The sequence below is a fragment of the Neltuma alba genome, unplaced genomic scaffold, assembly GCF_004799145.2.
Source record: "Neltuma alba isolate B1F8T4 unplaced genomic scaffold, ASM479914v2 tig00012835_pilon, whole genome shotgun sequence".
NCBI lineage: Eukaryota > Viridiplantae > Streptophyta > Magnoliopsida > Fabales > Fabaceae > Neltuma > Neltuma alba.
In genome coordinates this window covers 14,829-29,911 of record NW_021637224.1, presented here as the reverse complement: position 1 = coordinate 29,911, position 15,083 = coordinate 14,829, and the positions used below count along the sequence as shown (strand labels likewise).

The window sequence follows — 15,083 nt, the reverse complement described above, 5'->3', positions numbered from 1 at the left end:
TTATTTTATCTACTGGATTTATAATTTTTTTTAAGTTAATCCCAAAGTAGCTGATCATTCTTTCGGGCCAACAGAGTTTTGATCAACAGAAACAATGATTAAATAGAGTATTTAAGGTTTTTTGATAAAAAAATATTTTAAGTAAATCAAAACTCACTTGCTGCAGATAACGAATTTAATTAATTTTCATATGTGTAAATCAATTATCTACCTCTTAGATTTATCATTTGGTAGGAGTAGATGTCAATGAGCGTGGAGAAAATAATTAAGAAATTAAAATTATGTGGGTGTGTCTGGGGCCATGAGTGACATATTCAGATGAAGTTCCAGGTTTGAAAATAGAGGGGATGAGTCATAGGCGTGCGAGGATTGGTTCGTAAACACGGTACAAACAAAAAAGGGAAGATGGAAATTAGAAAAGGTTCGCTTGAAAGCCCCATTCAATTTGTCTGCTAGTAATGTTACCCACCTCTCCGTGCTCTTGCTCCGCGGTTTGCGAGCCCAACGCGTATCGCACGCTGTTTTTAATTTGTATTCTTCGTCGTTTCCTTTACAGGTCTTGATAATTTAATACTACCTCCAGTATTTAAAATCTTATCAGACTTTTACTTTAATATTAAATATAAAATCTTAATTTATTTTGTTTTTTTATATTTATTTACTTTTTTAAAATAGTTTTTATAATAATAGTAGTTTTAACTAATAAATTTGATTAGCAATGATATTTTAAAAAAAATAATACCTGTTTATTACAAATAATTAACTCAATTTGTTCCTTTAATTTACTTAAATTAGTCAACCATCTCTTATATTTAAAAGTAAAGGTAATACTACTTCAGTACTTCAATTTTAAATATAAGACTTGCTACCTCCGGTCCTAATTATTCTTATAATTAGTACCGAAGGTAGTATTTTACAGTGTAATAAAAGTATCCTCTCGATGAAAAATAAAAATAAAAATTTCGTTATATCAGACAAAGGTATGAGGTCGAAAACTGTGGATGAGGGAAGGTTTTGGGGCCGAAATGGTTGTTCAATTCAGTTCTGCAGCCCGTTCTCAAGCCCAATCAAGCTAGGGTTTTCTTTAACCCGGGACGACGGCGTCAGTAAAGGCCTGGTTTTGGAATTCGCTTTAGCTTGCAAATTTAGTGAATGATTTTTTTTTTGGTGAACAATTTTCTGAATGCTATTTCCGGGTAATTGAATTATTAGCCAAAAACAAAAAAATTCGAATATGATACTACCTCCAGTTCTTAATATAAGATCTTATTTGACTTTTATTCTAACCCTAAATATAAGACCCCAATCCATTTTGTCTTTAATATTTATGTATCTTTTTCCAAGGTAGTCATTCTAATAATAATACTTTTAACTAACACGCTTGATTAGTAAGGATATTTTAGGAAAGACAACACCTATTTATTACAAATACTATCTCCGGTTCTAATTATAAGAACCAGTTGACTAATTTGAAGAGATTAAGGAAAGAATTTAAGTTAGTTATTTGTAATAAATAGGTGTTGTTTTTCCTAAAATATCCTTGCTGATTAAGTGTGCTAACTAGAATTATCATTGTTAGAAGGACTGTCTTGAAAAGAAAATGTATAAATGTGAGAGACAAAATAGATTGAGATCTTATATTTATGATCAGAATAAAAGTTAAACAAGGTTTTATATTAAAGATCAAAGGTAGTAACTAACTTAATTTTAATCTTCTCAAATTAGTCAACTAGCTCTTATAATTAGGACCGGAGGCAGTATTTTAAGTTAAGTTAGTTGTTTATAATAAATAGATGTTGTTTTTCCTAAAATATCCTTACTAGTCAAGTTTATTGGTTTGAACTATCATTGTTAAAGGGACTACTTTGGGAAAAAAATACATAAATATAAGAGACAAAGTAGATTAAGGTCTTATAATTAGGATCAAAATAAAAGTCAAATGAGATCCTATATTAAGAACCGGAGGTAGTGTAAGAGTTCATTTGACTTTTATTTTGGTCATAAACATAATACTCCAATTCACTTTGCCTCTCATATTTATCTATTATTTCCTTAGACAATTCTTATAATAGTGATAGTTATAGTCAATATACTTGATTACCAGGGTTATTTTAGAAAAAAACAACACTTATTTGTTACAAATAACAAACCTAATTAGTTTTGTCAATCTACTCAAATTAATCAACTAATTCTTATATTAAGAATAGGAGGTAGTGTTATGATTTTTGTTGCTTGTTATACCCCCTCCAGTTTAAACCTCGATAACGGTGTTTCACAATTTAATCATCAACCCTTGGGATTTAGATCTGTTTGTTTTTATTCTTTTGATCTCGTTTAATGTCGTTAATTGGAAGATATTTTAGAAGCACATTTGCATGAGTTTGAAACAACAACCTGCGGCTGACACAACGGTAAAAAAAAAATCATTAAATTATCATCACCTTGAGCAATTCTATCTGCATGGATAAATCCTTTCAATTTACCATTCTTGTTATACCAGTAGTACTAGACTGCTAGTATTTCGTGAAACCCAAAAAAAAAGAAAAGAAAAAAAAGAAGAGATTACTGGTAAAGACAAGAAGGTTCGATAGACGCTCCAAGGCCATGGGAAAGCAGTCATCGCACTTCAATCGGCATGGTTTTGCAAGGCCCTTTCCATATCTATACTTACTGATTAGTTTTTTTTTTTTTTTGGGGAGGGGTTTAAACCTATATTTTTTGAACCTATATTTCATATTTGAATTCCGATTCTTCAGTGATAAAATTGGAGCTTGAGATGAAAAATTCACTGTTAATTAACTGTCGCCAGCCTTTCTTAACGAGATTTGTTTTGGTTTTGAATTATAAACTAAATCTTATACTCCTCCGGTCCTTATTATAAGACCCAATTTGACTTTTTATTTGGTCCTAATTATAAGACCCAATCCATTTTGTCTCTTATATTTATGTATTTTTTTCCAAGATAATCCTTCTAATAATGATAGTTTTAGCCAATATACTTAATTAGCAAGGATATTTCAGGAATGACAACACTTATTTATTATAAATAACCAACTTAACTTACTTCCTTAATCTCCTCAAATAAGTCAATTGGGTCTTATAATTAGGACCGGAGGAGTATTAAAAATAAAAAGTATTCGCAAGCTTCCATCATTATCAGCTCGTATTTCACAAATAACGAGTCTCACCGTCATGGATGAAATTAAATAGTGAATCCTGTTATTATTGCATTCCCAACCTTCTCAATCGAATGCCAGCTATCAATAATTGAAAGAAATTTTCGGCTTGTTAAACATATTTTGACAAACAAAATTACTTTCTTTATAACATAAATACAATCGTAAATGTTATATTATATGTGAACATATGTATCGCTAATTATTTTAAAGAAAAGTAAATTAAAAATATACTACTACCTCCCAACTTATTTATGAGAAATAAAGTTATATTATAATGGGAATTTTTCAGTGAAAAAATATGATCAGAAAGAGTCATGGCCATTCTTTCAAAAAAAAAAAGGCCTCAGAAAAAATGAAGCAGGTAGGCGGAGGGTTTCGCAACGCATGAGAAAAATGAAAGCCGGTCTTCCGATTCGTGAATCAAACGGCGCCAAAAAGCCATCTTCCTTCATTCCTCTTTCTGTTGGCGCCTACGAGTATGAAAATCCTCCCCCCCCATTTTCTCGTAACTTCCATCATCTTTCTATCATTTCTCTTCATTCGCAGTGTGCTTTTCTTTGACTGCTCATCACAAATTCAACGCTCTACTTTGAGAAGAGCGAAGCTGAACTCCAAACACCACCACCACCCCAACAAAACTACAAAGCAGAACTAGCCTTGCTCTTTCTGCCAAACAACTTGCTGCGTTTCAACAAGGTATACCAGAAACATTGATCGCAATCTTCCAAATGCTCTGGCTTTTCAGCCGCCACCGTTCTGTTCAGATTTTATGGATTCTGTGCTTTTCGTCTCGTTTTCTTATTTTTCTTGCATTCCCTGGCTGAGTTTTTACGTTGGTTTTTGGGTTTTTTTGAAGCTCGGTTCTTATTCCGGACTTTTTTCATTTGTATCTTTAAAGTTGTCCTCGAAAGAAGCATACCGCTTTGGATCAGAGATATATTGAGTGAAAATTGGGTTTGGCCAATTCTGGACGCCTATTTCTCTGGATTTTCATTGTTTTGCGGTCATCTACTTGTTGATGGATTCTGATATTGTCTCCGCATTAAAACCTTGTTCGGTTTGTTGTATTTCTTGTGGAAGCCACGGCCTGTCCTGTCTTCTGATACAATTAAATGTATTGCAGATCCAAATTCATTTCTGTCTTAGCGATTTGGTCAGGTTAAAATCCAGAGAGCACGCTCAGATTTCTCCATGGTAAGACCTGCAGAATGCCGTTAGATCGTGATATTCATTTCTCGATCAAACGAATCTTGCTTTGATGAATCTAATCTCTTTAACCGTGATCGTTAGGGTAAAGCTCCGGCATTGTTCGTTGATGACACGCTGAGCGGACATCCTAATGCCTTTGATCTCGAAAATGGTACTCGCAGAACAAAAACTATAGTTGGCGATAGAACGGTACGTCATCTCTTACCGTTGTTCTGCTGATTCATCTATACCAACATATCATCTGCTTAAATGAAAACTCCGGTCTCCGTTTGTTCAACAGTACGTCATTCGTGAAGCTGAGGATGAGAGTTTGTGCATTGAAGTTCAAATTTTTGACCCAAGTCTTAGAGAATGGTTAGTTCAAGGTTTCTTCTCTTCGAATGGCCGGTTCTGTCTGGCTTTTGTCGCCAATTTCTATATCAATGTGCAGGGTTTATCCCACTATTCTGGGCACCAAACCTGTGTCATCTCAAGGCCATTCAGCTGTGCTTTTGAAAGACCGAATACTGATTATTAAAAGGGGTTCTGAGCCAGACGATCACACTTGGTTTCTAGAGGTTGGCGTTTTACAACTTAAATATAGTCATTAATCACTATTCATTCGTGCGAATTCTTAGGCAATATTATATTACTGTAATAGGCGAATGGGTAATGATTATAATATTTTTTAATTATTTCTATAATGTTTGCAGGTAGACACCCAATATGTTCGGCAGCAGAGAGAAATTCTGAAGACTGAGGTGGTTGCGTGGAGTAAAGGTGTGATAGGCAATCCCCCAAAACCTGTCGTTATTACTGGTCCTTCTGGAGTGGGAAAGGGAACATTGATATCAATGCTCGTGAAGGAATTCCCATCCATGTTCGGTTTTTCGGTGAGCCACACCACGCGGCCCCCAAGAGGCATGGAGAAAGACGGGGTCCATTACCACTTTACTGAAAAGAGTGCGATGGAGAAAGCGATCAAAGATGGCAAGTTTCTTGAGTTTGCTTCTGTTCACGGCAATCTCTATGGGACCAGTGTTGAGGCTGTTGAACTCGTGGCAGATTCAGGAAAAGTACGTTCCTTGTGCTTCAGTGAATGTTGTATTACATTTAATTGCAAATTTTGGCATAGTGGGCATTCAGCCAGTCTGACTCAACAATCTGACCGAATCAATTTTTATGAAGAAGCCTCAATGGAATGGCTTTCTCTTCCGAACCAATCAGGGTTTCTTGAGTAATCAAGTGTTAATTGAGCTTCTCTTGGTAACTGACTGATTTATAGAGACATACTGCATACTCAATGTAATGACAGCATTTTTTACTTTCTGACAAAAAATTGAATGCCCTTTCAGAAGCGCAGCTAGATCTCATGTTGTATTGCCTCTGTAACCTTGGACATTAAATCTAAATGAAAGCTAACCATATCATTATCATTGCAACCCGATGAATGCCTTCTTCACAGATATGGTTTTGGATATTTTAAACCTGAAATGATGGTATATTATTTTTCCTTTTGATTCAGAGATGTATTCTTGATATTGATGTTCAAGGGGCAAGATCCGTGAGGGCTAGTTCCCTTGAGGCCATATTCATCTTTATTTGTCCCCCGTCGATGGAAGACTTGCAGAAACGCCTTCGTGACAGGTAAATCTCATAACTAAAGTCTTGTTAATTTTCCCTATCATTCGGAGTGTCGGTCTAAACCTCAGTGTTTCGCTTCTGTGCAGGGGAACAGAGACAGAAGAACAGATCGTGAAGCGACTACGAAATGCTGAGGCAGAGATTGAGCAAGGAAGGTCAACGGGTCTATTTGATTTCTTCTTGTATAATGGCAATCTTGGGGAGTGTTATGGGAAACTTAAGGTAACTCGGCCGGTCCCTACAGTCATGTTTAGAAACTCAGAGAGCTTTTTTGAAATTCAAATTATCCTGATCATAATATCCATTTGTCCAGAAACTATTGGGACTAGATGCCTCTCTCTCTGCTCAGTCAAAGCCAGGTAACAGTTCGTTGAAGTACATCGACCTGATTTTAGCTTTACCTTTACAATATCATTATACCAGCAGATAAATTCGTGTGTTTAATCTGTCAACTCAGCACCCGGAGAAATAAATCTACCGACAAATCATTCGGTGACAAATTTTGACGACAAAATCATCATAAACTCCCTTTGTACAGGGCGAGAAAAGGAACCAAAGAGGTTGTAAGGATTGTGTAGCGAATTACCTATTTAGCCACCAAAAGTGAGATTCTCTGTACTGATGTGACTGGAATACTTGGCTGAGCAGGATCATGTTAGATGTTTCCTCACTCAAGGGAGGTGCACCTGGACGCACGAGGGGGCTAAGTTTCCGTGTTATAGACCCGCATTCAGGTGGTTTGAGTGGAAGGGATCAGCTGAGCTAACATTTGACGAACCTGACCCTGTTCTCACTACCTTGGTTCCTTCCTTCATATATTAATTTGATTTGATTCAACGGGACGCATGATAAGGCTCTGGAGTCGGTCCAATTTGTTTCTTTCTTTTTTAGTAACGACCCGTCATTGTTTAGGCCACGGACCTGAATGCGGGCACATTTATTATTTTTCCTACATGGGCAGCGACGGACGATTTGTTATTTGCGACTATTGGTGTATTGTTATTGGCGATGATGGCGTAATACGAGTGTAATGTGTGGATTCGTACATGTATATTTTACCTGGTGAGGTGAATAAGCGAAGAATTGAAAAATCCATGTAAAAAAAGAAAATCACATTTTCCTTTTTCTTCCTTTGTTTAGTTCTTTCTTATATTTAGAAGCTCTGTTCAGATCGGGATGTGCGTCGGTGACGTCGACGTTGGTGATTATTAGGAGGAAGATGGTTGGTTTGAGGGTAGAAGGGGGTCTCCTGCAGACTGGGGAGAGAATGGAGGAATGATGAACAGAAAGAGGAAGAATATGAGAGTACTTAGATGCGCACCCCGCAAGTGCTACGGCACCTTCCATTTGATGGAACTTATTTAACGGTATTGACCTCTGAAATTTATTTAGGAATTAAGACATATACGTTTGAAATTTAAGGATTTATTTTAAATAAAAAATAATATTAAGGCTACGATAAAATTTTGAATATGTTTCCGACAATATTTAAATAAATATGTCAGTTTCCACCCATTAAATTAAAAAAACATAAATTCTAATAAGACAGGATCGACCCCGGATAAGGCTGGAAATATTTCCGGTAGGCCCATTTTCAGCGTGATTGAAACGATTACGGAAAGAATGATGGAGCTGGCAAAGGCGGTTCATGCAGTTATCAGTTTGGGAATGCAAAAGGAAGAAGTCAGGGGATACTGACCAATGAGGGGTTGCCAGGTGTTGGATCAGGTGGGGCCCAAACTCCCCATTCTTAGGGATGTCTCCACGTACTTGCTTCTGCCATTGCCACCCAATTTCAGGGACCCAAGAAAGGGCAAGTGGGAAAAGGGCCTCCCATGGCCTTCTCCTCCATGGTGGGTTCCCCTCTCACATGGCAGTGAATACTCATGACAGTGATACAAGCCACTGCTGTGCCCAGATGGAATTTGAGTTCGCTTTCTTCCTCTGGCCCCATTCCTATTTTGCTCTTGACAGAACTGTCAACCTAATTTTCCTATTTCTACATTAATAATGGTTTTCACATTAAAAACTGTCAACAAAGTACTTCTTTACATGTGTAGATAAAACTCATCAACGTTACTTCTAGCATCCTGCCTTGCTCTTTATCGTGGGATCTTCACATCAGTCAACTATTAGTTTATTATTTACCCTGTCCATTCCACGAAGAGATTAAACTACTCTTAATACAGTCCCCTACAACTTATTTGTAAAAACGCCAGCACCTCACAAGGTTTCAAGACGATGAAGATCTGAGGGCAGAAAGCCAAGCCAAGAATGACTTCCCGCGACAATAACCATATAACATACAAAGTTGGCATGATCCTATCTCCTCAGTCGGGTCAATGTCTACCTCGCGATCCTTCATGTGAATGCCTGCCTCCCTATCTTTGCCCCTTTAAGATTATTATGATGGGAAAATAATTATGAAGTCCAAAAGAAAGAATGTAATCACCAAAAATTTCCACAATAGGATTTTTTGGTGATTACATTCCTTTCTTAGAATTTCATAGTGATTTTTCCTATTATGATACACCTCAAGTACAAGCCTTCCAAGAACACTAACATCAAGACCTCATAACTGTTGGAGAAGAACCTTGAGACCCCATGAAAGGTTCGTTTCATTATTTAATGCTCAGGGCCCTGCAAGCACCAGAGAAATCCTTTCGGCTTCCTCTATCACTTGAGAGAGGTTGATAACCAGACAGCTCAGATCCCTGAATGTGCGAGTAATAATTGCTGCCATTAGACCTGGAGTGCACGTCTGATTGGGGGGAATTGAAGATTTCTCGGGAACCAGAATTTGAGTCAGCAATGGCAGACAAATTGGGAGATGTGCCTTTGGGGTCTGAACTAATAGTTTCCTGGTTCTTGTTTGCTGTATTTGCAGCAGGACCATCAGCCTTCTTTGTTGTCAGAAAACGGCCTCCACACCCTCTTGCTCGTCTCAAGGCATGCAAATGTCGAGACTCATGAAGATAAGGCTGCAGATTAAGATAAAATGGTCATGCACCAAATTGCGAGCTAGAATCCTGAATATGCTTGTTGCAGTAGTAAAGGTCTTGGGATTTCCCTTCAATATGCTTACTGACAAAGAATTTCATGCCATTTGATAAAAGTGGAGTGCCTGTTGCATGTACATACAAGGTGGACAGCCAAGCATTGTAATTTTGGGCTTGGAAGAATGGACATCTTCTAAATATTAAATTCAAATGCCGCAAAACAAGTGACTGACGCAACAATTATGGCAACCAGTCCAACATTACAGCAGAGACTGCCTTGAATCTCTAGTCGGAGTAGTGGAAGAAATTCAGAAGAAAAATGCCCAACCGGATGTCCACAAAGTTGAAGGTGACTATTCAAAGCTTGGAGTTTATCAAAACACACAGGCTCAAACATAAAGCAGCGGATGAACTTTGAAAGCAGCCAATTCAAAGGAGTTCATATTGTTAATAATAAGAATAGACATAAAGATCATGAAGCTGATAATACCAAACAGAATGTTATCATACTTACTCGTGTACATGACTTCTGTTTCATATTAACTTGGTAAAGTAAAACGCCACAGTAACTTGATTATGAGTTTATTACTACTAAGAGAAGGAACTTGGTTAAAAGAGGGTGCTTCCGATTAAGAAATGCTCCCAGTTCAGTAAGAAGTGTCTAAAAGTTGGTTCCACCAGTTAATAAGCTTGTTATAAAGAGGTAACTCTACAAGTTAAACAGAGGTGTCCCTACTAGTTGCAGCTCTCTTATAGCAATTCTTTTGTGAGCTTATTGTGTTAGATTGACCAAGTTATGCGTATCAAGTGCAGTGCAGCAGTGGAGTGTGGAGAAAAGAAAGATACATAATTAGCAATCGAGATCACATCAAATATTTCTGGAAACGGAATAGTACCTTTCTCGCTTTTATCACCTTCTTTTCAAGCTCAGCCTTGGCACGGGATTGCCTACGCCTCAAAATTCCATGGTATTGCTTGGCATTAACATAAACAGGTTCTTCTTCCATTTGCAATGGTAAAACCATTCTAGAGGAATTCACTCCAAGACCAGCAGGATGTAACTAGTACCGCCAGAAACGAACATGAGTCATAATTCTCCAGAGAAACAGATAAAATAAAGCCATGACAACATTTATGAGAAAACGGTCCGTATCATGCTTTTAAACAAATTGATTTCCAATTAAGATTGCACTCAACAAAGCATTGCATCATATAAAATTCAAATTGCTGCTTTCAGGAATAAAAATCGTGTTAATCATCATATAAAGGTCAGGATAACATGCATGCATGTTGCATATTACTACTTGTAGCTAGTATAACGTGCACGGAAATGAACATGAGTAGGAGTAGCAGTAGCAGACAATTAATGAACTATTTGACATGCACAATAACAAGTATGAAATAACAAATAAGAGGCCACATATTTCATACCAAAGGCTGAAGTCCAAAAGTAGGAATTGCTCCCCTATGCTGTGGATCTGGATAAGGGTAAGATGCGCATGCCTGCAAAAATATGAAATTCAGACTTTCTAGAACATTACGTTGCAATAACTATAATTAAGACTCCAATTTCCAACATAATAAAGAAAACCCGTAAAAACTAAATTCTAAGTCTGGTTTTTTATATGGCCTTCAGAACTTGAAACTGAGGAATTTCCATATCAGAGTTTGCTATGGCTGTAGTATGAGCTAAAACATATCAAACTAATTCCAATAGAAGGAAATTCAAATCTGAGCACTGTGTGTTGCGCGTGTTGTGAGAGAGAGAGAGAGCTCACTGTTGAATGGCCAACAAGCTCCGGCTGTCTAGGTGGCGCAAGAAATTCATTTACTGTAGAAGGCATAGTACGGACAGCAAATTGCTGCTGTTGATGCTCTTGATACTTTTCTCTACCTGCTAGTGCAAACAATGTCTTTAGGAGGAAATGTATTCCCAATCTATGCGTAGCACCTTTAAAACAAATGGATTCACATTCCTAGAGACAAAAACAGAACAATATGCCTATGAGGAGATCCCCGGAAGTCAAAGGAGGAAAACATCACAAGTGAAAAAAAGCCATCCAATTAAGTCAATTAGAAGTTGCAAATGGATAGGCAAGATACGTACCAGAATGGTTCAAATAAATCTCTGCTTAGATGGTGCATAATGCTTAATTTTCAAGGATAATTCCTTTTCTTGGAAGCTCTTATGGAACAGGAGAGTTTTTGTGGCTTCTCTTTGGTGCTCTTCCCATGGTTTATTTAATAGAGGCTCCCTACCAAATGCAGGTGGTACTCGTAGCTCTTCTGCATCGGTGACTCTCCTGACTTTCACTATTTTCTTCCTTATTTTTGTTGTTTAAGAGGATAGCCTAGTCCTCTCTTTTCTTTATACTAAAATTTCTCACAGAAAAAAAAAAACACAAATAAACAGAGGATAATGAATGAGTTGGCTACTCTAATTAACTTGAGTTTGAACACGCAAGCTATTGTAAACCTCAGTGAAGTAAGTAAATATGGAACCTACAGCACAAAACTCTAACGCTCAAAATGTCATTTATGAAGAACGCATGCAAAAGATTTCGAATGCAATTTCATCTGTAGCACGAAACAGAAGAATAAATATATTCATGATCAATATTTTGGGCAGCATTTGATTGATTTGCTTTACCTAAAAGCATGTGTATGTCTAACCTAAAACTGATCCTAATACAAGTAACTGAGCAAAGAAGGTAAAATGACTTTTGATTTGCACCTATCAGGCACCAACAGATTTGTTATTTAGGATGTCATATTAGCACTTAGTAAAAAGAGAATCAAGGGAACAGGAGGAAGTGCCTTTCTCTTTGGTGGCTTCCTTCCCTTCAGCCAGCAAAGTCATAGCGTGTGAAGTACTGGTCGGGTTCCCAAAACTACCATCCCAATGCGGCACAAAAGAATTCATTTTGACTTGCCCTGCCATCTCTTTAGAGAAGGCACCGTGCCCTGTGCCATGCCACCAAGCTTGAGAACAGGTCGTATATAGTTTGTTGCTCCATAGATCTGATTCATAACGGTTTGCAGGGTCCAATTTTTGTCTCATGCTTCAGTATAAATCAATTTTCTGCTCAACTGTGGAGGCAGAAACAATGATCAGCATACAGAGACTCCTCGCATGTAAAGGCAAATAAAACATACCAGACTTGGCGATCACCACAGATGCAATAAACCACTAATTTATATTACTTAAAATAGAAAATTTTCATGTAGTACTTCAATTTCCCGTGGCAAAATCTATTTTAATTTGAAGAATAATTGACAAGTGACACGCCCGAAAAGCTAACTTCTTTTTTCCTTAACAAACACAACGACCTGGACACTAGCTATAAATCAGGGATTTATAGTAAAAATTTAACCAAAAATTGGCGCCCCAAGAAGTTTAGTCTTGTCGCTCGATAGGAAGAAACTGATTCGATCCAATAATTATTGTCGAAAGCAGCGCACGTAAATCAACTCAATTATTGTCGAAAGCAAGCCAATTAATGCACTCGAGATGAAACAAATATGAGAAAACTTTGTTTCTTAGCTTCCGCCATCCACGTCTTCATAAAGTCCACTAAGAATCATGCATGCATGCACATGCCATAATTAGAAAGTGGGGATCACCATTATGAATTACTCGTTGTCCTGAATCTTTATAAAATCCAGGTTAACCGGAAAGGGAAATACACGCACCCGCGCGCACCATAATATTGAACGTGAAGTGAGTAATAAATCAGAGCCCATCAAGATCATATCTATAACATATGCAGCTTAATTTATCAGGCAAAGCAAATTCAGCAAACCAAATTACTTGAAAGCAAACCCAAGTCATTAGGATCATTTGCGATCTTGCTACATGACAACGCAATCCATCCAATTAATTAATTGAAAAACCAACACGCAGGGGAAGAAACACATGGCCAAAAAGCAAAAGAAGGTGTTACAAATATCGAGAAATCAATCAATCACTCGCAGAGAGCAAGAGAAAACATAAAAACACACAGGAGCTTACTGTGATATGTGTGAGTGAAGCGTTGATACTCTAATTACGGCATGATGCAATAATTTGCGGAGAATGAGGACCGAGATTCAATGATATAGAGAAAGGGACGCTCTGTAGCACTGTAGCAAGCAGACACCAGAATGGGGAGTATAGAGGATGAGGAAATAATGAATCTCTTTTATCATTATTACTATTATTGTTATGGTTTTTTCGGTGGGGATGGTGAGTGGGGAAATGACCAGAATGCCATGGAATGTGCGTGGGAAATCACAGGATCTCAATAGTTAAGGAAGGTGACAATGGTAAAAGGCGGAGACAGGTGCCCCCAGGCCAAAACAGAAACAGTTGGAAGAAAAAGAAGAGTGAGAGGGCACGGATCTCGTGATGGGGACGGGCACAGCCACGTGTGTGGAGACAAACGCCTGAATGGTAGGAAGCCCTTCACGTGTCCCTCCCGATAACTCACCTCCCCCCACCCACACTCATCCGCGCTTCTTTATCTGAAAATGATTTTATTTAATATTGATTTTTTTAATCAATGACACCATGATTCAGCGACGGGCGATCAATTCTGACTTAATTAATTCGTCATGTTCATCTCGTCGCTTTCTGTATTTCTTATTTGGATTGTATTGGATTCTCCCTTTTTCTTTTCGGCGTGCAATATGCTTACTTTAGCACTTCTAGAGTGGACTGAGCAGAAATAATTAAGTGGCCAGTAAAAATAAGTTAAAACATTGTCCACAAGAGTAAAATCAACAGGTTCATGATGTGAACCCCTTTTTTTTTGGTAAAAAAAAATATTTCTAATTTTCTATTCTTCTTTTTTAATTAGATTTCGGTAAATTTTTCAACCAGATTACTATGATTACACCAAATTTTTAATAGGTTCCTCGTAGATTTTTTTTTTCTTTTAAGCAGTCACTTAAAACTATGAAAATCTGATTAAAAAATCAGATTAGAAATCAGATGAAATAATAAGATCTAATAAAAAACTACATGAATTTAATTAAAAATTAAGTTAAAGTATAAGGAGTGCAAATTAATTTTGAAAAAAAACATAATTGGGATTTGGAGCGATCCGGTTCCTTCCCCATTACGTTACCGACCTCTCTTGCCCACTCCCCACCGACCAATAGTCTTGGACTCTTAATTACACGAAATTAGCCAACCAAAAAATAGAAAATCACAGAATTACAGGGTGGGCTTCATTCATAGTTTTCCTCCCATTATAACAGTTTTCTTTTCGGAACTTATTTATTAACTTATGGTTGGAACCACAGATTTTTTTTTTTATTACCAAAGTTGGAACCACAGATATGGATAACACATTTTATGCTTATATTTGCTTAATTTTTCTTTATCTATATATCAACAAAAATATAACTTGATTTACAAAAGGTTCTGAATTAAAAATATTCATTTTTAAACAGATGAATTTTACAAAATATGTACTACTACTCTGGTACTTGATCTATGATGTAATTAATTTTTGATCAAATATTAGTTAAATTAATTAATATGATGCTCCTCTGGTTCTAAATATAAGGCATATTTTGTAATGTAATTTACATTACAAACTAAGTCTTATATTTAGAACAAGTGAAAACACTACAAAATAGGTCTTATATTTAAAATTAACGGAATATGTATTTTTTTAACATTCTAAATATATTTCTTAATTTTCTTTCTCCATCTCCTACTTGATTATTGTTGGGAGACTATCCATAGGATTGATTTGAAAAAAATTAATAAATTTATATATAGAATTAATATCAGCTCTTCAATTAACTCCCACGTGAGAGTAGTAACATCTTGGCAAAATTACAATTAGGTCCCATCTAAAGGAATTAAATACAAAAAGGTCTCTTAAAATCATGAAATTATTTTGAAGTCCCAATGAATCTTTTCTGCAATAAATTTTATTTGTTTAATTACTAAATCACTCTTTTTTTTTAAGTTTGCATTGACAACTAAGAGAGCATTGATTGACAACTTAAGATGCAAGGATTAATAACTATTGTAGCTGGTTTAACAATACATTTTCTTAGCATATCACAAAATGTAACG

At 36.6% G+C, this 15,083-nt stretch overlaps 2 protein-coding genes across 8 annotated transcripts; one reads left to right on the top strand and one right to left on the bottom strand.

Moving 5' to 3' along the window:
- Window positions 1–3,680: 3,680 nt before the first annotated feature.
- Window positions 3,681–7,138, top strand: LOC114731451 (guanylate kinase 2-like). 3 transcript variants are annotated; one of them, XM_028918621.1, is made up of 11 exons: window positions 3,681–3,875; window positions 4,303–4,373; window positions 4,470–4,577; window positions 4,669–4,742; window positions 4,819–4,945; window positions 5,081–5,443; window positions 5,893–6,014; window positions 6,098–6,233; window positions 6,325–6,370; window positions 6,550–6,574; window positions 6,660–7,138. In XM_028918621.1, exons 2-11 carry the CDS (start codon window positions 4,371–4,373, stop codon window positions 6,775–6,777), a joined length of 1,122 nt encoding a protein of 373 aa, XP_028774454.1. In that variant the 5' UTR covers window positions 3,681–3,875; window positions 4,303–4,370; the 3' UTR covers window positions 6,778–7,138. The 3 variants fall into 3 exon arrangements, with proteins under 3 accessions (XP_028774454.1, XP_028774453.1, XP_028774452.1); XM_028918620.1 differs by having other exon boundaries at window positions 6,469–6,571; XM_028918619.1 differs by having other exon boundaries at window positions 6,469–6,574.
- An 847-nt stretch (window positions 7,139–7,985) lies between these two features.
- Window positions 7,986–13,160, bottom strand: LOC114731469 (nuclear transcription factor Y subunit A-7). Of its 5 annotated transcripts, none has more exons than XM_028918642.1 (6): window positions 13,023–13,160; window positions 11,828–12,100; window positions 10,789–10,904; window positions 10,442–10,513; window positions 9,907–10,071; window positions 7,986–8,992 (listed from the first exon to the last, which is right to left on the bottom strand). In XM_028918642.1, the coding sequence occupies exons 2-6, from the start codon at window positions 12,069–12,071 to the stop codon at window positions 8,633–8,635; spliced, it is 957 nt and encodes a 318-aa protein (XP_028774475.1). In that variant the 5' UTR covers window positions 12,072–12,100; window positions 13,023–13,160; the 3' UTR covers window positions 7,986–8,632. The 5 variants fall into 5 exon arrangements, with proteins under 5 accessions (XP_028774475.1, XP_028774478.1, XP_028774474.1 ...); XM_028918645.1 differs by lacking the exons at window positions 11,828–12,100; window positions 13,023–13,160 and adding exons at window positions 11,118–11,383; window positions 11,517–11,537 and having other exon boundaries at window positions 10,789–10,986; XM_028918641.1 differs by lacking the exon at window positions 13,023–13,160 and having other exon boundaries at window positions 11,828–12,968.
- Window positions 13,161–15,083: the final 1,923 nt, after the last annotated feature.